Raw genomic sequence first — 22,098 nt, 5'->3', positions numbered from 1 at the left:
CCTTTTTGTTCTGCGATGGTGACTACAACCAGATCCAGAAATATACCAGCCATTCCAAATGGCAGTTCTATGCAACGAGCCTTTCGATATTCATTAATCACATAATCAGTGGGTAAACAAGTTGTTCAGAATGACATTAACTCTGCTGCGTTCTGCCCAGTAAGTAATATTTGTGCCCATGTTGCATAAACCTGCCTGGCCATCCTCCCCTCCCAAGACGGTCCTCATTACACAATATTCGCTCAGTTCCTTTGACTCAGCTTATGGTTGCAGGGTGACGATGAAGGCTGCATCTGAAACGGAGAGCCTGTTAATGTCTTCTTGGCCCGATCCCCTCTGAGTGAGGTTTTGCCAACAACAGCATATTTGAGCAGGGAGGTGACGTAACCCAGCCGGGCACAGCTCAAACGCCGCTTCCTCCACAACGCCTTTGCCATCATGCCCACCTTCCCTTCCCTGAAGCTCCAAGCTCCGGGGGTCTGCCCTGGACCCCGGCACTGCGCTGCCCCTCCCCGTGTGTGGTCTTCACCGCTGAGCACAGGTGTGGACCCAGCGGCCGAGGGGCTACTCCACCTTTCCAAGCCTCAGTTTCCCCACCTGGGAAATCGGTCACAAACGCGTGGCCTGCAGGGTCATGGTGGGATGAACTGAGAAGTGTGCCGAGCACTGTTCCCGATGTTAGCAGTCATCGTTGGTGGCTGTCATAGGGCCTGGCTGCTCCCAGCTCCCGGAGGTCAGCCTGTTGTCTGTTTCTCTCCATCCCTTCCTTGAGGTCTCCCACATAGAACATGCCCAGCAAACAAGCGTTGAATGTAAAATGAATGAATGATAGTATCTTCTCTTTACAGGAGTGGGTTAGAGGGAAGGAACAAAATCCCTGTTCTAAAATACGGCTCTAGAAGACATTTTGAAAATTTCCATTTTATTGTGAGCTCTTTTTTGCTGAGCTGTAGAAGCATTCAGAAAGACCTAAAGAATGTGATTATACCACACCTGAACTCCTTGTGTCTTGTCAGTTATAAGAACCAATAAGTCTCCTTTTGTTTGTCTGCTTGTTAAATGAAGTCTGATTAGAGTTTCCTGTCCTTGGAAACAAAATATTTCTCACTGATATTTGTGGGTGTGTCCTAAAGATGTAAGGTGTTGGTTCAGTTCATCTCCCAAACTGCCTGCATGTAAATCCTGGCCGCGGGGTCTGCTTCCGGGGGGACCCGAACATCTGGGAGAACCAGGGCAGACCTCCTCAGGGCCGGTGCCACGTATGTAACGGTAGTCCCGTCACCGCTCTGCCCTCTTCCCTTCTAGGGCTTATCACAGGCTCTGCTTGTCCTGTTTATTTCCTTCTTGACTTATCCTGGGTCTCCCTCTCTACCCCACTCTTCCCCTCTACCCAGGTCTACAGGAGCATCTGTCTTGCTGACAGAACAACGCCTGGCACGTGGCAGACATTTAAGAAACACTGCCCCAGAAACTAACCATTGCCCTTCCAACTTCTGACTTGGCCACAGCCCAGGGGTTGGTGAGCCCTGACCCCTGCCACCCATCACCTGGGGGACCCTCCCACCTCCTCCGACATCCCTAGGTCAGCCCCAGCAGTCCCCGAGGCTAGACCTGCCCCGATGCACCAGAGCAGCCACTTATCTCTCTCTTCTCAGTACAGTTTAATGTCTCTCTAGGAGTTGCAAGCAGGGGTGGGGTGGGGGGAGCCCCGGAAAGCTTAGTTAGGAAGGTGCCAGGTGAAATTGCTGAGTTTCCAAGGGGATCATATTTCAAGCCAGTCATTGACTGAGTACAATGGAAGCCTTTGGAACAGCAAGATTGGCTCATTTTAGCTCAGGGCGCCCAATTTCATGCTTTTTCCCCTTTGTCCTCCTTGCAGGAAAGGTGATTTATGAAAGTCATGTGCCTTCTCTGCGCGTCACCTGGAGCTGGCGGCCAGGGAGGCTGGGCTCGTGCGGCTTCAGCCGGGCTGCTCTGGATGGCCCCAGAGCCACAGGACCGGTGGGGACAGCGGCGTCCCTTTGTTTTATTTTTAACTGACATTGTGTTCCCGGAGGTGCCCCTTGGTTAGATGTCAAATGATGGATGAGCCCAGCGCTGGGCGAGGGTCAGGAGGCTCAGAGCTGCGGGCGCTGCCTGCTAGTCCTGGCTTTGCCGCCTCTGACCGTGTGACCTGCCCCATCACGTCCCCTACCTGGGCCTCCGGGTCCACACCCATAAAAGGGCCAGGTTGGGCCCAGTGACCGTAAGGGACCGTTTAGCTCTGAGAATCTGTGAGGCAGGCGGTTGGTTCCCGGGCGGGCTGGCGGGGTCAGGAGGGCAAGGGACAGTCCCCTTCTCGTGGCAGCTGGAGAGTGAGGACCTGCTCTGAGCCTCGAGGATGGGGTCACCTGCCAGGCGGACCCTCTCTCCTCCTCACCGAGGCGCCAATGGTCCACGCACTGCTGGCCACCTGGCACGTTCTATCCGGCCTGCATGGGAGCAGGGGTTAATTTTGTTTCTTATTTGAATGCCTTGGGCCCGGCCACCACTCCCCTGCTCTATTTCTCTTTCTCACTCTCCACTCCCTTGCCAGCATTTCCTGGGGTCACCTCCCAAATAAAGGGCTTTTATGTCACCGGTGATGGCGCCCCCAGATGTGATACCCTGAGAGGGACACAACCTCACGGATATAGTGTGTGGCCAGGAAGGCACAGCCTCAATCTCAGCACAAGGAGATGGGATGGGCACAAAATGAGGCGTGTTTTACTAAATAAGGAGAGGTCCATACTCACCCCAAATTTCCGTGTCATCTATGTCGAAGAAAGGCTGTGGAAAGGTCCAGATCACAGGAGGCTAAAGAGGTAGGACAAGGAAATGCAACACCCAAGCCTACGCTGGACCCTGTCCCAGACGGAAAAGCCTATAAAGGATATTATTAGGTCAGCTGACGGAAGTGGACCAGGCAGTAGATTACATTAAAATACTGCATCCAAGTTAAATGTGCTGACGTCGGTAACTGCATTATGGCTTTGTACGAGAATATCCTCATGCTTAGGATCTACGTACCAATGTGTTTCGGGTCTCCTTGGGCTCTCCATCTTAAAATGAAGGAGTTGGTTTACCTTAGAGCTCCTATCCTTTCACTTGGGGGAGGAGTCATAGGTTCCTTTGAGAACCTGATGAAATCGTTGAACGCTGCACTCTGAAATGCACATAACGTACACGTGCTTTGTTTCACGTCATCTCCAGAGATTCCCAAACCCCTTGTGGAAGCTCTTGGCTGGGAATCCTTGGACCCATGGTCTTCTGATACGCTTTCCAGTTACTACCTTCTAAAGTTCTGAAAGCAAAGTGCCATGGTATAGTCATCTATTCTCAAATGGTTCAGAAAAGCATACTATATAGGGAATAAAAAAATAGAGCAAACGATAAAACAAATGGGGCCAAATGTTTCTTAAAAGGTGTATTGGAGTTGTCTATGTACTGTTTTTGCTCTTTGCAACTTTTGGTCAGTTTGACGTGTTTCCCAAATAAAATGTTAAAAAATCAATTGCGGGGTGCCTAGTAATCATTCAACGAGTGATGCCCGTTATGAGCATTTCGACAAGAACGAGAGGAGGGAGGGAGTTTAACGCCGCTGGAGGGAGGTGGGCGGGGGGCATGTAGAGCCGTGCAGCCAGGCTCCGGGGCGAGGCACCCAGGTGGGTGTGTAGGCGTGTGGCGGGCAGCTGGTGGACGGAGATCTTCATGAACTCCTACTCAAGCTTGAACTACTTGCTGATTGTTGCTATGGGAGCAATTCTGCGGAGAGTCAGGGACTGTGGTCAGCTTTTCTTTCTCACCTCTCTTCCTGTTTCTTACCTGCCCCTCTCTCTCCATCGTATAAGTTGTAGCAATGAACTTCCAGAGTCCCAGACTGTCCACGCTGGGAGGGAATTTAACAACTACCTCATCCACCTTCTCCACGGGATCAATGAGAAAAGGAAGGCCCAGTGAAATCAATTTCCATGCCCATGTTATACAAAGGGTTAAGTGTTGGTACCCAGGGACCCCAAGACCACCCTCCTTACTCTGTTCAGGGTGGCATGGCAAAGTGTTAGAATCTTGTCTTGAATATTTTCTTTGAGGTCTTGGGCAGTGTTTCAGATGAACCTAAGAGCTGATATACTAGAAAGAGTGTCCTGCTGGGAATCAGGCTGCTCGGATCTAACTAAACGAACATGCTGTGTGGCCTTGGGTAGGTGGCTTTCCCTCTCTGAGCCTTGGTCTCTCCATCTTAAAATGCAGAAGTTGATTTACTTAACTTCTTGTCCTTTTTCAGGGGTCATGGATTCCCTGAGGGTTGATAAAATCATTGAACCCTTTCTCAAAGCTGTGCATTTTGAGACACACTTAATCACCAGACGTTCAGGGACACCTCATGGAAACCACCTGCTTAGGTTGTCTTCTGATGGGCCTTCCAGGTGTCAATTTCTCCAGTCCTAAAAGCTATGAAAATAGAGTCAGTGGGTCGAGCCCCACTTGCATTGCGTTGAAGAATTAACCCATCCATCCTCAATTCACTTGGGCTCAACTCTGGCTAGAGAGGTGTTGAACCAACATTTTAAAGTTGCCTCTGGGAGCCGCATGAAAATAAGCTTGACGTAAAGGGGCCTTTGCTCTTTTGCCTTCAGCTGGAAATTTTTGACTTTTGGCTGCAGTCATGCCCATTGGCCTCCGAGAAAAACAAGCCCTTCTGGGAATCGCAAGACTCCTTTCAGCCAATGGGGATGAAGAGACCGCCTAGCAACTCGCTGGTCATCCCCATCCCACCCAATCAGCATGAAGGAAAGGCTGCTCTGCCAGGCTAGACTAAACACGAGGAGACCAATCCCCCGGGGACATTGCAGGGAGGGGGGGGGAAAAATAGAGCCTTTAATTAAGCCCCACATGTAAGCGATCAATTCCAATTTTCCACTTGTAATTTGGTAAGGAATTTCCACCGGGCATGTACCGAGACGTTATAGGGCCTCATAATGTTGGTGATGGGCTCACCTATTTTTCTTTTAGTCCTGGCACATTTTGTTCAGATGACTGGTATGGGAAACAGAGGAAAGCGGAGAGGCTTGGGTGGGAGCCAGTCACAGGATGGGCTGAGCCAGAGTGGGGAGCTATTGTCTCAGGCACGCAGCACAGAAAAGTCTCCAATGAGAAGAAGAAGGACCGATATGGGGCCTGATGTGGGTCCCAGGCCTTCCCTGATCTGGGGTGAGCTCGTCCCCAGTGGGGGCCATGACTGAAATGGGGGGAGGGTATCTAGAAATTTGCACATTCTTTTAAAAATCATTATTTGCAAGTGCTGCACCTTGGGATTCAGAGCTCTCCACCCACACAGCAGCCCTGAGGGTCTTCGTGAGACCCCAGCTGGAAAACCACGGACCTAGCCCAATGCCTGAAACGGACAGAAAGTGGCTGAAGTCACAGGCGGCTTTTCTAGGGGGCAGGGCTTTTCCTTGGGAGACTGGCCACCTTGCCACTATGCAAAGCGCCTGTTTGGTGGAATAGCATGGGAAGGACTGGGGGGTGCCCTGCTGACTTTGGGGGAGTTAGAGGGACGGGGACATGTGTGTCTGTCAGCTGGGAGTGCACCCGGAGAAGTCAAAGGGAACAAGGGCTCCCCGCGAGATCAAGGCCAGCTTGAAGCTAGATGCTGTTGCGGGTGCCCCCTGTGCCAGAGGCCGAGGCCACACTGACCCTGGCGTTGAGGTCAGGGGAAGGCGTGTGCCCAGCACATAGTAGGCCTGCACGAAATACTAGTGGAATGAATAAACAGCACGTTAAGTTGTCCCCACTGATGAAATGCTAACACGCTTACACACGAACTACATCAGATCCACAGGTCCACGATCTTCTCTCCATCATCCATTTGCAAACCCGTGCTCTTAGCGGATTTACAGCCGACGGTGCGCAGCTGTGCACGGCCGAATCACTGGTGGGAGGTGCCATCGAGGCCCCTCCCAGGTGTGCTCAGCTGGGGAACAAAAGATGAGACTCCAGGGGTGCCACCACCTTGTGATGAATGACGTGGAGGAGGCAGGCCCTCATAGCTTGCCTGACCTGCTCGACGGTTCCCTGTTCCCAGCTGGTCCTCCTGCAACCCATCCCATCATCAGCATCATTCACACCTGCAGTCCGTTCCCATCACCCCTTTCTCCAGCATCTCCAGTACCTCCTCTCCATCCACCCAAATGTCCAAGTCCGCTACACAGCATCTCATCCCAGCCCACCTTTCCAGCTTCATCTCCCCAAACAGCCCAAACAGCCCTCCGCATTCAGCCCCTTCCTGTGTCTCTGTGAAGCCCTCCGTGAGCCGAGTGCCCAGAATGCACTGCTCTTTCCCCTCGGCTCAGGGTGCACTGCTTTTATCTCTAAGGACTTGGTCCTACCTCTGCCTCCTACTCTGGATGCAAAGGGCCGGGTCTCTTAATGAATGAATGGATGAGCAAAGGAATTCATTTAAATATCAGCCAAGGACGTCTATTCTCTGGCATCAAGGGGTCAGGGGAGCGGGGGAGCAGGCAAGGGGCAGATCCTAAGTCTGCCCTCGTTTCTACGCTGCATCTGTGGTGTCTTAGCTGAGAGTGGAAAGCCGAGGTCCCCGCAGTGCTGGGGGAACCAGCAGCAGGAATGGTTCTCTCAAGCGATAATGCAGTGCCCTGTGAGAGTTAGCCTCTGTCAAGGCCAAGGACCGGATAATTGGACGATGTCTCACCAAGAGCCCAGGTGGCCAAGGAGGACCCGCTGTGCTGACAAGTGCCGCTCCTGTCCAGGTCCCAAGTGCGTCAGGAGGGGTGGCAGGCCACCATCCCCCACTGCGGGACTTAACGTGGAGGCCAGTTCTGCCTTCTCGGCTAAGAGCTTCCGGAGCTGGGGGGAGGCAGCTGCATTAGAAAAATGCCATTGGTGGTGTGAACAATAGCAAAACTGACCCCGGCTAGAGCCCCCAGTAGAGCTGGGTGGAGAGATCTGATCAGAAGGGTTTGCAGTGACTGAGCCCTCCAGTTCCTGGCGGTGGGTTGGCCCAGTAAAGAGGGTCTTCGGGGAGGAATGGAATTCTGTAGGCTTGGTTCTCTAGGTGTCTGGAAGCTAGCCTGGGTTGTTGAAGACTCTGCAGGAAAGGAAACGAGATTAAAGGGAGACAGACCTAACCCAGAAAGCGAACCTGCTTGTGCTCAGCGAGGGGCAGGGAGAGAGGAAACCGCAAGTGACGTGGACGTCGTGGCCAGGAGGGTCAAGAATCATCCAACCAAACACCTCTGGCCTCGAGCCCCTCCTAGCCCTGGGAGTGACCCCCAAGCTCTAGAAACACACCACTGGATGATGTAGGTGCTGGTGCTCTCCAGTTCATGTAAGCCGAGGGCGATGGGCTGAAGATCTGGAATATTCAGGGGGGATTTTGAGTTAAATGTATGCCATGGGCAAGGCAGGGCCCTCCAGGATCAGGTCTTTGACGTCGTCTAAGAGTTCGCGTTCACTGGCCGGGGCCGCGCTCTGCAGGCGGCGGAAGCGAGCCTCCAGCTGCTCCTGCTGTTTCTTGAGCTCCAGGTACGAGTGCGAGAAAATGTGAAAGATGGACGTGGCCGGGAAGGCCACGATGAGGATCCCGCTCAGGATGCCGCTGAGGGCCACCATCTGGCCCGGCACGCTGCTCGGGACCATGTCTCCGTAGCCCACGGTCGTCATGGAGATGACGGCCCACCAATAGGAGGCCGGGATGCTGGTGAACTCCAGAACTCGCCCAGACTCGTTCTCGGCCACGTAGACCAGAGGAGAGAAGAGGGTGATGGCTACGCAGAGAAAGAGGAGGAGCAGGGCGAACTCGCGCGTGCAGCGGCGCACCGTAAGGCCCAGCGTCTGCAGCCCTAGCGAGTGGCGGGCGAGGCGCATCACGTAGAGGATACGCAGTGCCCGCAGCACGCGCAGCGCCAGCCCCACCTTCTCCACGTACGAGCTCCGGCTCGGCCTCTGGCCGTCCCCCTGGGGCTCGTCGGACACCGCGAGGGACACGTAGTAGGGGGAGATGGCCAGGATGTCGATGATGTTGAGGGGCCCTTGGAAGAACTGGCACTTATTCTGAGCCTGGACAAACCTCAAGCAGAACTCCAGGGAAAACCAGGCCACGCAGACAGTCTCCACGATGAAAACGTAGTAGCACTTCTGCGAGCACTCGCCCTGGAGAGGCGACAAAATGCAGGGTAGAGAGGGGACGGAAATGGCGAACTAACCACACTGAAAAGCAATTCCATACATCTGTAATGATACCGATATCGATTCCATATGCAGAGTCTCTATACTAAATGTATATTCTCTCTATATTTTATATATTGAATATATATTAATAATATATTAACACGTACTAATATATTCTATAATAATATTTATAATACACATAATATATTACCGTAATATATATTATATAATACATATCACAATATACTGATATATTAAGTATAGCATATATTAAACATTCAATATATATTCTATATATATTCTTTGTATAGTATATGGTCTCTATATTCTAGATACTATCTATCTATCTATCATTTAGCTGTACATCGATGGAGCCCTGCTGTAGACTCTTAGTCATCTACCAAAACCCCCTTTTTACATAGTTCTCAAGTTGTGGCTGTGCGCATGGCCAGTCAGCTAGATCAGAGACCACTTTTCCAGCCTCCCTTGCAGCTAAGCATGGCCACATAACTAAGCCCCCACCCACAGAATATAAACAGAGGGGATGCATGCCACCTCCAGTTCCAGGAGTTTAGTGTTGGCGTGAGTTCCTGCACACTCTTTCTCCCCTTCCTGTGAGCCAGGACAACCCAGATGGCCCTGCACCCCAGCTTAGAACCAGCAGATTGGACCAACGCCCTGGGAAGGATGAGCATCATGGTGGGAAAAATCCAGGTGTCAGAATGAGAGCTGCCCACTCACCTCGGTCCCTGTTTATGAGAGAAACCAACTTCTACCGTGTTGAAAGGTGTTCTATCGTGAAGCCTCTTGGTTAGAGCAGCCAAGTTTCTCCTTTATGACATAAGCACCTCTTGTGTACCAGGCACTGCTCTGGTGCTGTCACTTAAGCCCCACAGTGATGCCGTGAGCAGGCAGCCGGCTTCAGTTATGGCCCAGGAAATGGTCCCGAGCGCTGAGATGAATTGTCTGAGCTCACATTCATAGTAGATGGCCTCCCAGAGATTATGTGCTGTTTTGTAACTACTTTGCCCGCCATCCCTCATTCATTCATCCAACAAAATTGCATGGAGGACTCACCTTGTGCCAGGTCCCATGCTAGACTCCGGAGGTAAAGGACTAGAGAAGCAGACATGGTTTCTGGGGGCTTGGAGCCTGGGGCAGGCAGAGAGGACACCGGCAACCCTGTGAGGCGGATTGCAACTATGTCCCTCCTGAGATCCCAGCCAGGTGGGGCTCCAGTGGGTTCCTCACTGTGTCATTCACACCCCTACCCCTGCCCCCAACAGAGACTTCCGCTAGCCCCTCTGCTACTCCAAGTGTGCCCTGGAACCTAAAGCATCAGCCTCCCCTGGGAGCTTGTTAGAAACATGGAATCTTGGGCTCCACGGCATCCCTGCGGAGCCAGAATCTGCATTTTAACAATGATTTGTGTGCTCAATAAGGTTGGAGAAGCTCTGGTCTAGTGCAGTGGTTCTCAGCCTTGACTGCACGTGTTAGAATCACCTGGGGGCGGGGGGCTTTGAAAAAATCCTGATGTCCAGGTCGGGATGCCAGAGATTCTAATTTACTTGATCTAGGTTTTAGCCTGAGCAGTAGAATTTTCCAGAAGCCCCATCAATGATTCTCATGTGGAGCTAGAGTTGAGAACCTGACTCTAAATATTACATCTACATCTTCATCTCTATCTGCATCTATCTCTATATTGTCTCCATCTGTGTCTGTCTTATGACAGATGAGTGAACCAATGACCAAAGCCAGCTGATTGAGTGAAAAGCAAGATGTTGACAAGCACAGTTTTCTCTGGATTAAAAACCTCTGACGTGGAAAAAGAAATTATTTCCAGGGCCTGGGCTCACAGGAATACTAAACTGAAATAATCTTTTTGTCTGGCCTTTGAAGAAAGAAAGTGGCTGGACCGTCCTGATCTCTATTCGCTGGTCCAGTGCTGGGTAGCTCTCTCTCCTGGCTCACTGCCTCGGGAGGGTTGAGACAAGCGGAAATGACGCAGGTAAAGAAGTTAGCAGGCTGCTGCCTCCGCAGGTACGTGAAACATTGTAGCTACCCGGATGAGATGATTCACTGGTGGCAGACATAGCCTGCCTGGTCTGTTTAAGGAGAACTATCCTTCTCCTATCCTGGATTTTACAGGAGGCTGAGGAAATTCTCCAACACACTAGAGGTCTTTGCCATGACTGCCTGGGGTTTGCTTCAGGACTCTGGAAGGCTCAGGAGTTTTGGGTCCTGATTCCCCCGTCCTGCTACAAACTTCCTGTGTGACTTTTCTGGGGTCACTGCCGCTCTCTGTGCTTTAGTTTCTGATGGAGAGGGTGGAACAGAATCAGGATTTCTCAAAGCTGATTCATAAGCCCTGCATCAGAGTGCCCTAGAGTGCTTGTTACCAATGTGGATTCTGGGGCCCCCATCACAAAATCAAAGCCCTGGAGTGAGGCCCAGGAATCTGCATTTTGGCGAGGCCTCCTGTTGACTCAGAGGCACCTGGAAGTTTTTCAGCCTCTGGGCCAGATCCTCTCGATAAGGCCTCTTTCATCACTGACATTCTGGGAGTTTTTTTTCTTTTGCGTAAGAGCCTTATGTGGCCTGGGAATAGTCTTCCCAGACCAGCGACCCAATAGCTCAGGAAGGTGACTCCTGGGAGGCAGAGGAGGCCCTGTGGGTCCTTCCTCCCTTTGCCTCTGGTGCTGGCTTTTGGATGTTCCAAGCATGCACCACCCACCTCCCACCGGCCACCTCCCTGCCCTGCAACAAGTGCTCTGCCGAGTCACCCCCTGCATTGCTGCTCCGCTCTGCAGCCTAACCAACCTCCCAGCACTGGTCCTCAGACAAATGCCCTGTTAGCGGCCGGCATTGGAATGGCAGGGGTTTATGGGGTTCGAGCTGAGAAAATAATTCCCAGGCCAGGCAATATTTGAAGAAAACTAGAATGGAAGGAAAGAAAAAAGTCACCCTCTCTCTGAGGAAGTTTCTGGTTGTATTCTGTAGGTAGGATGAACAACTCATCCTGGTTTGCCCAGAACTTTCCAGGTTGAGCAACAGACAGTCCCAGGTCACCAGAACTTCCCCTCAGTCCTGGACAAACGGGGATGCTTGGTCACCCCCCTGAGGGGCTTGTCACCACGAATGAGGCGTGCTCTGATTCCTTCCTGCAATGAAGAGAAACATGACCAGCCCCAGGTAGGCCGGAGGGGTGAACGGTGTGAGAGCATGGACGAATGTCACAGATGGATGTGGGGCTATGTTTCCATCCAGGTGAAGTCCAAGAGTGGGCAAAACTCACCTGAGGTGGACAGAATCACCAAAAGAGTGGCTGCCTCTGGATGGGGTAGAGAAGACCACAAACGGACCTGAAAGAACATTCTGGGGTGATGGGAATATTCCATATTAAACAGGGCTGTGGGTGTGCCCCATTTGTTACATTGGACAGCTAAGACTTGTGCATTTCAGTGTATGTAAATGTCACCCATAAAACTGTAAAATAAAAATAAAATGAATGATCATGGTGCTAAATGATTGTGGGTGGGAGGGGGTGGAGAGAGAGAGAGAACCAGAATGGCAGACTGTGGACAATCGTGAAAGCTGAGACATGGGTACTTACTGGGGGTTCATTAGATTATTCTATTTATTTTGTAAATACTCCAAATTTTCCATCCAGAAAAGTTTTTGTTTTTTTTTTTTTAAATCAGAGTTGGAAATCAACAGCACAATGAGATACCACTCCACACTCACTAAGATGGCTGTGATTATAAGGACAAAAAATAACAAGTTTTAGGAAAAGGGGATTAAGTGGTATAGACTACTAGGTATAGAATAAATAAGATACAAGGATGTAATGTACAGCACAGGGAATACAGCCAGTATTTTATAATATCTTTAAATAGAGTATAAGATACAAAAATATCGAATCACTCTGTTGTATACCCGAAACTAATATGATATAGTAAACCAACAATAAGAAAAACAAGTGTTGGTGAGGATGTTGAGAAATTGGAACCTCCCAGTCATTGCTGGTGGGGATGTAAAGTGGCACAGCTGCTGTGGAAAATAGGTGGGTGGTCCTTCAGAAAACTTAAACATACATTTGCTATATGACCAAGCAATTCCGCTCCTAGGTATATACCCGAAGGAACTGAAAGCACACATCCACACAAAAACTTGTCCATGAAGGTCCGCAGCAGTGTGATTGTGATTGATAACAGCCAACAAGTGGAAACAAGCTAAATGCCCGCCAACGGATGAATGAATAAAACAAAATATGATCTCTCTATATGTTGGAATATTATTCACCCATAAAAAGGAAGTCCTGGGCTTCCCTGGTGGCGCAGTGGTTGAGAGTCCGCCTGCCGATGCAGGGGACGCGGGTTCGTGCCCCGGTCCGGGAAGATCCCACGTGCCGCGGAGTGGCTGGGCCCGTGAGCCGTGGCCGTTGAGCCTGCGCGTCCGGAGCCTGTGCTCCGCAACGGGAGAGGCCACAGCAGTGAGAGGCCCGCGTACCGCAAAAAAAAAAAAAAAGGAAGTCCCGACACGTGCTACAAAGCAGATGAGCTTTGAAAACCTTATGCTCAGTGAAAGACCATATGTTGTATGTTTCCATATCTATAAAATTCCCAGAAAAGGCAAATTCATGAAGATAGAAAGTATGTTCGCAGTTGCCTGGGGCTGGTGGAATGGGGGCGGGGAGGGGTGGGGAATAATTGGGAGTGTGTGCAGTGTTGCTTTTCAGGGTGATGAAAATGTTATGGAATTAGTGGGGATGGTTGCGTTACTGTACACTAAAAACCACTGATTTGCGCACTTGAATATTTGAGGGTATGAATTATATCTTAATAAAAAAGAACCTCGAGTTTGAGTCTGAGTGGTCAAGTCAGTCTGGGTGAGGCAGGGAGTGAGGTCCACAGCCTTGCCCCATCCTTTCCTGAAGCTCCATAGCAGAGCTACTCTGAAGGGCTCTGGGGTCAGAGGGAGGCCAGGGCTTTCTGAGGACAAAGCCATTGTCCGTGAGGGACCATCTGGACAGGCTGACCAGCAGATGGCTGCAGGTGCAGCTAGGGCCAGTTCTAGAAGTTCCATCTGGGAGGGACTCGGGGCCAAAGTCTTGACCTTGGAGCCTCCTCTGCACCCTCTGTCTCTCTCACAGCAATGCCTGCCATCTCCCTCTTTGGGAATGAGGCCAGAATCGGCCACGTCTCACCGGCTTAGCTCAGTGCTGGTGCCACGGCTCCATTCAGCAGTTCCACCCACTTCCCTCCCTTTCCTTCCTCCTGGCTGTGAAATCCATCATTTGTGCCTCTGGCACTGGCCTCGGTCCTCCCCCTTCCGGTACCTGGTGGTGCTGACTCATGCCGCTCCCCGAGAGCCAGGTCTCTCTGCCTTCCTCCCCTCATGCAGGCCCCTTCCACGATCCTCTCTCTTGTCGCCCTCGCCTTGAGCCGCCGTCCCTCCTCCTCAGCCCTGCCCCTACCCTTGGCTCCCTTGTCCTAGCCTTCCGGACTCCCCAACCCTCGCACATGGGGGCTCTGAGTGGGAGGGGCTAGGAATTGGATGCACAGAGACCAGGGGAGCGTGGTGAGGCAGGAGGGACAGCATGAAGTATGTATACTCAGGAAAGGGGGGCCCATACAGGAAATGGGGAATAGTGCTTGTTGGCTGGGATATAGGGAGACTCAGCAGGGGGCAGGGAACCGCCCCCCCTCCCCCCCCCCCACACACAAACTCCCAAAACAGATTAAGAAGAATTCCGTAAAGCCATTACCAAATGTCACTGAACACAGAGAAGCTACAGAGCGGCCAGTTCTCTCTATGGAGCTGATCCATGATCCAAGAAGGGGCCAGGTAGGAGGAGACACTGGCTCCAGCACGAGACTTTTTATCAAAGGCGGGGAGGAGTGGGAGGAAATTGCAGCCCCAAAGGTGAGCTGCATCCGCGCCAGGAGGGAATTGTTCCATCAAGGGCCCCCAGTGGTTCCACCTGGTCTTTAAAAATCTCTCTGTAAAAAACAAAAATCTCTCGGGCTTCCCTGGTGGCGCAATGGTTGAGAGTCTGCCTGCCGATGCAGGGGAGACGGGTTCGTGCCCCGGTCCGGGAGGATCCCACATGCCACGGAGCGGCTGGGCCCGTGAGCCATGGCCGCTGAGGCTGCGCGTCCGGAGCCTGTGTTCCGCAACGGGAGAGGCCACAACAGCGAGAGGCCCGCGTTCCGCAAAAAAAAAAAAAAAATCTCTCTGTGCCTTCCTTCCTTCCCCATCGCAGCGAGACGCGGAAAGCACAGCACAGGGCACAAGGGGGCGGGGGAAGCAGAGCCCCGCCATCCCACCCCCAACCGCACCGAGGCTCTGCTCCCATCCAGTGCACTTTGCACAGATGCAATCCAGAGTGTGTCCCTTCGCAACATCCCCGAAGTCCCAAGCAAACCTCTGGGCAGAAGTAGAAGCTAGAACAGGAGGGGATGTGAGAGCATGTGCCTGTGCTTGTCCCCAGGGGTCCCACGGAGCTGGGAGAGAGTTTGAGGGACAAAGCCTATGCGCAGGCGGGAGGGGCATGAGCGAATCCCAAAGGTGGGTAAACATAGCCAGCGCTGGCTCTGTGCCGCCACATCGTGAATAGACCATCAGTCCTGCTGCCTCCCTCTGAGCAGGTACTGGCATTGTCCTCATTTATAGGCGAGGAAATGGGGGCATAGAGAAACAGAGTGACTCGTCCGAGGGCAGAGCCAGGTAGCAGCAGTAAGGAGGAAGAAAAAGGTCAAGAGAAAAGGACCATGTGTTCAGCTGTAGCAGCCTGGTGACCTTCTGACTCCCCCAGAGGGTGGACAAGGTGCTCTGACCCGCAGAGAGGCCAGGCAAGGGCTACAAGGAAAGGGCGCTAGGGCTAAATGGCAGGGGTGACAGTCCCGGTAGAGGACTCGGGCGGAGGGAAGCAAAGAACCTGAGGAATCCATCACTGGATGGATGGATAAACACATTGTGGCATCTACAGACAGTGGAATATGACTCAGCCCTGAAAAGGAATGAAGTACCGACATAGGCTACAACACAGATGAACCTTGAACACGTTATGTGGAGTGAATGAAGCCAGAAACAAAAGGCCACATATTGTATGATTCCATTATATGAAGTGTCTGGAATAGGGACACAGAGACGGAAAGCAGACTGCTGGTTGCCAGGGGCTGAGGGTGGGGGTGGGGAGCGGCTGCCTGATTGGTCCAGGGATTTCTTTTGGAAATGTATTGGAACTTGATAGAGGTGTTGGCACAACCTTAAGAATGTGCTAAATGCCACGGAATTGTTCACTTTAAGATGGTTAATTTTATGTTATGTGAATTTCACCTCAATTTAGAAACTGGAGCTGGGATGCTCAGGATGTAAGCTCCAGGAAAGTGAGAAATTTGTCTTATCTGCAGCATCTAGAAGAATAGACTTAGTAGGTACTCCGTGACTGTTGATGAATGAATTAAAGGACAAATGTGGTGACTTCTTGTTAACTAGTACCTGATAAGTGAATAATGATGACGACTAACATTTTTTGAGCACTTCCTGTGTGTCGGCTTTGTTCCAATCACTTTACACAAATTACTCTTTTAATCCTTACCATAACCCCCTGAGGAAAGGGCTAATAGCATCCCCATTTTACAGATAAGGAAACTGAGGCTCAAAGAAGTTAAGTGACTTTTCTGAGATCATTGAGTTCATGAGGGATGAGGCCAAGATTCAAACCCAGGGCGTCGGCACTCAGAACCATTACCCTGGACAGAGAAGCACTTCACAAAGTCCAGATGCCTTAGAAATGCTAAGTGCCATTGAGGCTGAGGGTCTAGCCTACAGGTAGAGGGCCGAGCATTGGAAGAAGGGGTGTAAGGGGTCAGGTTTTAGAGCCAGGCAGAGGTGAGCTCAAATCTTGGCTCTGCCACTTACTAACTTTGAGCTTAGGAAAGTGATAAAAAGCTTCCCTGAGCCTCAGTGTCGTCATCTGTAAAATGGGGGTAGAAGTGGTATTCACTTCCCAAAGCTGTTACAAGGATTAAGTCCATCCTGTGAAATGCCAGCCTCCTGAAGGGCACTTAATAAGCATCACTTCTCTCAGCCCTTCTGGGCCGAGCTCCCCCAGGGAACCCAGCAGATTCTGAATGCTTCTGGATGTGCTTAGGCACTTGGCTTGGTCTTTCCCGTCCACAATGCCTCCTGCCTCCTCCATCTTACTTTGCAATCTCGGGCACAGACCTTGCACCCCAACTGCCAAGTTTACTCAAGGGATGTTGCTGTAAGAAGATAGAAGAATTAAGGGCAAGGAAAATGCTTTCTTCACAGGTGTGCTAATTCTCCAACCCTGCGTGACACCTCTTCCATGTCTGATGGAGGTGTTCTGCAAGTCACATCCCCTCAGGATGACTTGAACCCTCACACCTCTTGGGCACTTCCTGTCCCCAGAAGTAGCTGTCCAGCTTTGCAGTCGGTGCTGAATCGCTGCTTTCAGACTGATGTCCCAGAGGACAAATACGAAATACCAGGCACGTGTGGCCGGGAAAGGACATCATCTTTTCATGTGAATGTAAGGGCGCAGTTTGAAAGAACGAAGCCCGCCTGGTTCTCAGCCTCCAGGCTCTCTGAATCACCATCGAAATAGACACACATTTTTTTGGAGGGCTACATCTCCCAGCCCCTCTCTGGGCAGAACACCCAGGGGTGGCTTCACAGTTGCACAGAGGTTGCAACTGGACCGGGGGCATCACCTCCCTTGTCCCACGAGTAGAAATGCCTGCCTGATTCCCCGGTTCTGCGGGCCTCTTACCCACCTCTAATTTAATTTTCCAAGTCCCTGTTACACCAACCTGTGTTCGTACCCTGGGTAATTTTCAAAGCATTTGGCTTTGAAAAGAGCTTGTCCCTCTGCACAATCTAAATCCCGGCTCCCTGAAAATCCATCCCTAAGAGGAACAGGCTTGTGAAAAATCCAGGGGTCCTTCCTCAGCAACGGGGATCAAAGGCACCGTTAGGGGATAGGGGACGGAGGCCCCTTACTTTGTCCTAATCTTTTTACTGCAGCGTCCATATGTAAATATTTCTGTGAACAAGCAGGCTATTAAATTACATGATTTCGTGCTAAAGAATGAAAAAAATGCCTACAATCAGAGCTACAGTCCTCTCTATGGGGAAAAAAGCTGTTTGAAACTCGAAACGTTTTGGTTGGTTTCCTTTAGGACAAAATATTAATAGGTTGAACAAGATACATTTTATTCAGCAAAAATTTATTGACATCCTACTCCGGGTGTGAAGCACTGGCTAGTTCTCCATCTAAGTCCTCTCTATCTGGAAAGTTCTCTGATCCTCCCTGGGATATATGGTGTTTTTTTGTTTTTTGTTTTTTTGTGTTTTTTTTTGCGGTACACGGGCCTCTCACTGCTGTGGCCTCTCCCGTTGCGGAGCACAGGCTCCGGATGCGCAGGCTCAGCGGCCATGGCTCACAGGCCCAGCCGCTCCGCGGCATGTGGGACCTTCCCCGACTGGGGCACGAACCCGTGTCCCCTGCATCGGCAGGTGGACTCTCAACCACTGCGCCACCAGGGAAGCCCTGGGATATATGTTTAAGAGAAGGGAACTTAGGTCAACTGACACCAGTTATAAACCATATACAGCCTGCACTGCCGTATATATATGTTTTATTTATCGGCTCTCTCTCTGCTATAATGTAAGCTCCATAAGTTAGGTGCTGTGGAGCCATGGAGGATTATAGAGCAACATTTTAACTTAGGAAACAATCCAGTTCTCAGTTTGAAGCTCTCCAATAACCTTCCCAACAAAATGTTAGATTCTTATCTCATTTCTCAGACCATCTGGCCCCCTGGGGGGTGTGGGCAGCCTCCCACAGCTTCCGAGAAAGAGAGGGCAGGAGTGGGCAAGCAAACGTTTCTGCCCTGGCCTCCTGGGGCAGGGTCACTTCCAAATCAACTCATCTGTGAGTCCCCCATCCGGTGGGACTGGTTGGGAGGCTCAGGAAGGGCCGAGAGTCTCTGTCGTCATTGGCATCTTCACTTGGTTACTCCAAGGAAGCTAAGTGGCCTGAGCCTCAGTTTATTCATCTGACGATGGAGCTGAGATGCCCACGAGAAGGTTGGCTTAAGGAGGTAGGGAATCTGGTTCTGGTCTAGTGCCTGGCACAGAGTAGCTGCTCAGTTAACACGCGATGGGTGCATGGACTGTGTGCACCTTCATAGTGATGTGAGCCGTATTACAGAGGAGGAAACTGAGGCTCAGACAGGTGGAGCAATTCGCCAGTGGTCGCAGAGCCAGGAGAGGCCGGGCTGGGCCAGCTCAGCCCACTAAGACCACGGTGGCTTTGTCAATGCCTGGGGCTCTCTATCAGAGGCAGGGCCCCTCATGACTTTCATGGGTGCTCTTTGTGTGCTTCCTTCTTCAAAAAAAATGTATAAAATTATCTTTTACTACTGCATCGGTGTGAAAATGAGTACAATTCACACTGGATCATATTCATTTCTTTCTTTCTTTTTTTTTTTTTTTTGGCTGTGTGGCGTGTGGGATCCTAGTTCCCTGACCAGAGATCGAACCCACGCCCAGCCCCCTGCATTGGAAGGGCAGAGTCTTAACCACTGGACCGCCAGGGAAGTCCCTCTTTCCTTCTTGTTTGCAACGATATTAAACGTTTTCGTGGGCCCTCAGTGCCGCGGGTCCCGGGCACTACGCCCGATAGAGAGACGGAACACTCACCTTGTCCTCCTCTGCCCTCAGGTCCGGCATGGTGCTAACGCACAGGCTGACGGCCATGGTGGCCACGAAGAGGATGGACAGACAAGCAAAGACCTTTCCGGGGAGCCCCGACTGTGGGTTCTCCACCATCTCCTGCAGCCAGTTCATGAAGAGCGCCCAGCGGGACGTGTGCACGGTGGGGCAGCCGGCTGCCCGACACTGCAGCGTCTCCTCCGTGCGCAACTCGGCCACTTCGTCCAGCTTCCTCAGCAGTGTCTGCAGGCAGCATGTCTCCAGATTGGCTTCTTCGATCCCCCAGTAGGTCAGCTCCTCCTGGAAGGACAGGACGCACATCTCCTGGAGGAGGACCAGCTTGCCTGCCGCCAGGAAGCTCGCAATCACCCCGAAAGCGCTGGGGCTCCGGTCAAAGAAGAACTCTTGGTTATCCTCGTCGTAATCGTCGCAGAGCTGAGCGATCTCTTCGTGGCTCCGGCAGAAGCGGAGTTTGCTCAGGCGGCTCAGTGGAAACTCGTCCAGCGTGCTCCACGGAAGGAGGTACCGCTTGCCCCCCACGTTGACCAGCATCTCCTTCTTCAGGTCCCCCGTCCAGGAGGCGTCCTGCGCTCCCAGCTTCCGGGCCCTGCGGTAGTAAATGCCCTTGATGGACGGGGGCTCCATGGGGCGTGGCAAGAACTGACTCAAAGGGCCGCAGGAGCTGAGGTGATGGTGTCTGGGATGCAGGCCCCTGTCTCTGGAAGGCATGGGTATCACCGAAGACGTCCTGGCGCCCGAAAGGGACAAGAGCAAGAGAACGGGGGAGACATCAGTCTCAGGGCAGAGTCCTAGACAGCATCTCCTCATGTCTGCTTTCCTGCAACTGCACCTGCATCATTTATTCTCTTAATCTTCCATCCAACACAGATTTACTGAGCACCCACCACTATGCGCTTGGGATCTATCAGTGAACGAAAAGAGACGATGATGACATCCCTTCCCTGACGGAGCATTTATTTATATCTCAGAAGAATCTCCCTGGAACAGCTGTGTCACTTTCAGGCTGTGTGGTCTTGGGTATGTAGCTTAACCTCTCTGATCTCAGCATCATTATGGCAATGACAAGACTCGTCCCAACTTTGCAAAGTATGGTTGTTGAAAATAGAGCTTAGGGTGTAAAACTTTGTCAAGTTCACTGCCAGGTGAACTGCAATCCCTTACGGACTGCCACCCCAGGTAGGTTTCTCAGCCTCTCTGAACCCTTTGCTTCATCTGCACAGCTAGGGTAGTTTGAGTGCCCACCTCACTGGACACAGTGAGGGTTACGTGCAGTAACACATGTGAAGTGTATATTAAGAACACTTCTAGATGCTTCTGACATGGCAGGCACTGACCCACATGCCTCTCCTATGTTAACTCATCTCAACAACCCCATGAGGTAGACATTAGTATACCCATTCTACAGATGAGGAAATTGAGGCCCAGAAAAGTTAAGTAACGAGGAACTGTATGTGGCACAGTGTCCGACTCCCAGGAGAAGCTCCACAACGATCACCTGAGCCCTCTTATTTGCTTTCCCACTTAGAGGACTTTGCTATCAATGAGAGCACTCCTCCGTGTTCATTGGGTGCTTTCCTCAGCCACCTTGCTGTGTGACCTTCAGTCAGTTACTCCCCCTCTCTGGGCCTCGGTCTTGTTATCTGTGAAATGAAGGGGCCTCTAATGCTCTCTTCATTTCAGACCTATTTGGGATGCTTGACTTACAGGGAAGGGTTTTAGATTTAGCCCGTGCATTAAAAAAAATCATCGCCACAATATTTCTCATCCTCAGCCTCCTGCAACTGTTTCCTGTGCTATTCATTTTAGCCAGAGCTGTTTCCAAAGCATCCATAACCTTACATTCCAAGATGCACTCCAGTCACGAGAAAAACTCATCAGCTGAATGGAAATAAAAGTTCCTCTCAATTTCAGAGCCAGTTGGGTTCCAGCAGACAGCGAAGAGTTGAATTACAGCCGATGCATTTCACACGTGCTCTCCACACAATAGTCTGTTATTCTGCGTGCATTACTTCGTTTACAATGTACGGCCAGAGAACGATGAGCAACCTGCAGAAAGAAGCGTATTTTGAAATCAGGGGAGCCGCTTCCCAAGCGTTCTTGTTTTCCGAGTGAAAAGACACAGAGCCAGAGAGCTGAAGTGACTCATCCAAGGTCACACAGCGAGTCCCAGTGCAACCAGGGACTCTGTCTCCCAGCCGGAGGCTCTTTCTAGCACCCCCGAAACTGCTCTTTCTGAATTCACTGCACAAACACAACTTTGTAACCCACTGCCCCCCAGAAGTAGCCAGCACACAAATGTCCTTCCAGAGCGTGGGAAAGGTGTTCATTCAACACGGGGCTTTGACAAAGGATGTTTAAGGGCACCGTGCAATCCGCACCCCCCGCCACTGCAGCAAACACTAACTTCTTCCCCCGAAGTTTAACTCACCCTCATGTCTCAGGGAGCCTCTTGGCCAGCTGTTTCTCTGCCGGGCAAGGGAAGCCCATGTCTCGATGCCCAGGGAAGAGACAGGTTTGTGGTGAGGATGAAGGAGGAGAAAAGAAAAAGCCCGAACACAGCAGTTTCTGGCCGAGTTAGTTTTCAACCTTCCTTTCCTCGCCTCCTTCAGAAACCAGAAGTCCGTTCATTCTGCAGCTCTCTCTCCAGCAGCTGCAGAAAAGCCCAGGAGGAGTGGGGTGGTTTCTTTTTTCAAATCCCCTTTCCCAGAATCCCTTTTCCCCATGAGAGGTGAGGGTCTGAGGGGTTCGTGCTGGGAGGGAGCCGGGCCAGCTGTCCTGCTTCAGCGGTGGGCTCTGCGCTCTGAGTCCCACCGGGAAAGCCAGTGTGGTCCTGCAAGAGAAGCGGGTGGGAGGATGGGAAGGGCTTAGAAATAATCTCTCCATCAGCCAGACAGCAGGCAGGAGCAGCCGCCGCTCTGCCAACCGCCTGGAAGGCAAGGACAGCTGTCCGCCCTCCCTTCCAAGGAGGAGCAAAACTCGGAAGGAGCGGAGGGCAACTTAGGGCTGGGGCATCTGCAGCTACCTGTCCCAGGCATCCCGGAAGCTCCTCGGGATGTGCTGACGATGGGGGGTGGGGTGTGCTCAGGTTGAGGCTGCAGGAGGAACTGCTTTTAACTAGCG

The 22,098-nt window shown here is 51.6% G+C and overlaps 1 protein-coding gene across 1 annotated transcript; it reads right to left on the bottom strand.

Annotated features, from left to right (window-relative positions):
* Nucleotides 1-7,422: 7,422 nt before the first annotated feature.
* KCNG4 (potassium voltage-gated channel modifier subfamily G member 4) lies at nucleotides 7,423-19,785 on the bottom strand. Its single transcript, XM_029213479.1, has 2 exons — nucleotides 18,946-19,785; nucleotides 7,423-8,193 (listed from the first exon to the last, which is right to left on the bottom strand). Exons 1-2 carry the CDS (start codon nucleotides 19,783-19,785, stop codon nucleotides 7,423-7,425), a joined length of 1,611 nt encoding a protein of 536 aa, XP_029069312.1.
* Nucleotides 19,786-22,098: the final 2,313 nt, after the last annotated feature.

Source organism: Monodon monoceros, unplaced genomic scaffold, assembly GCF_005190385.1.
Source record: "Monodon monoceros isolate NGI ecotype Baffin Bay Population unplaced genomic scaffold, NGI_Narwhal_1 Super_Scaffold_10, whole genome shotgun sequence".
NCBI lineage: Eukaryota > Metazoa > Chordata > Mammalia > Artiodactyla > Monodontidae > Monodon > Monodon monoceros.
The sequence above is the reverse complement of the archived record's forward strand: the minus strand, read 5'-3'. Positions and strand labels throughout refer to the sequence as shown.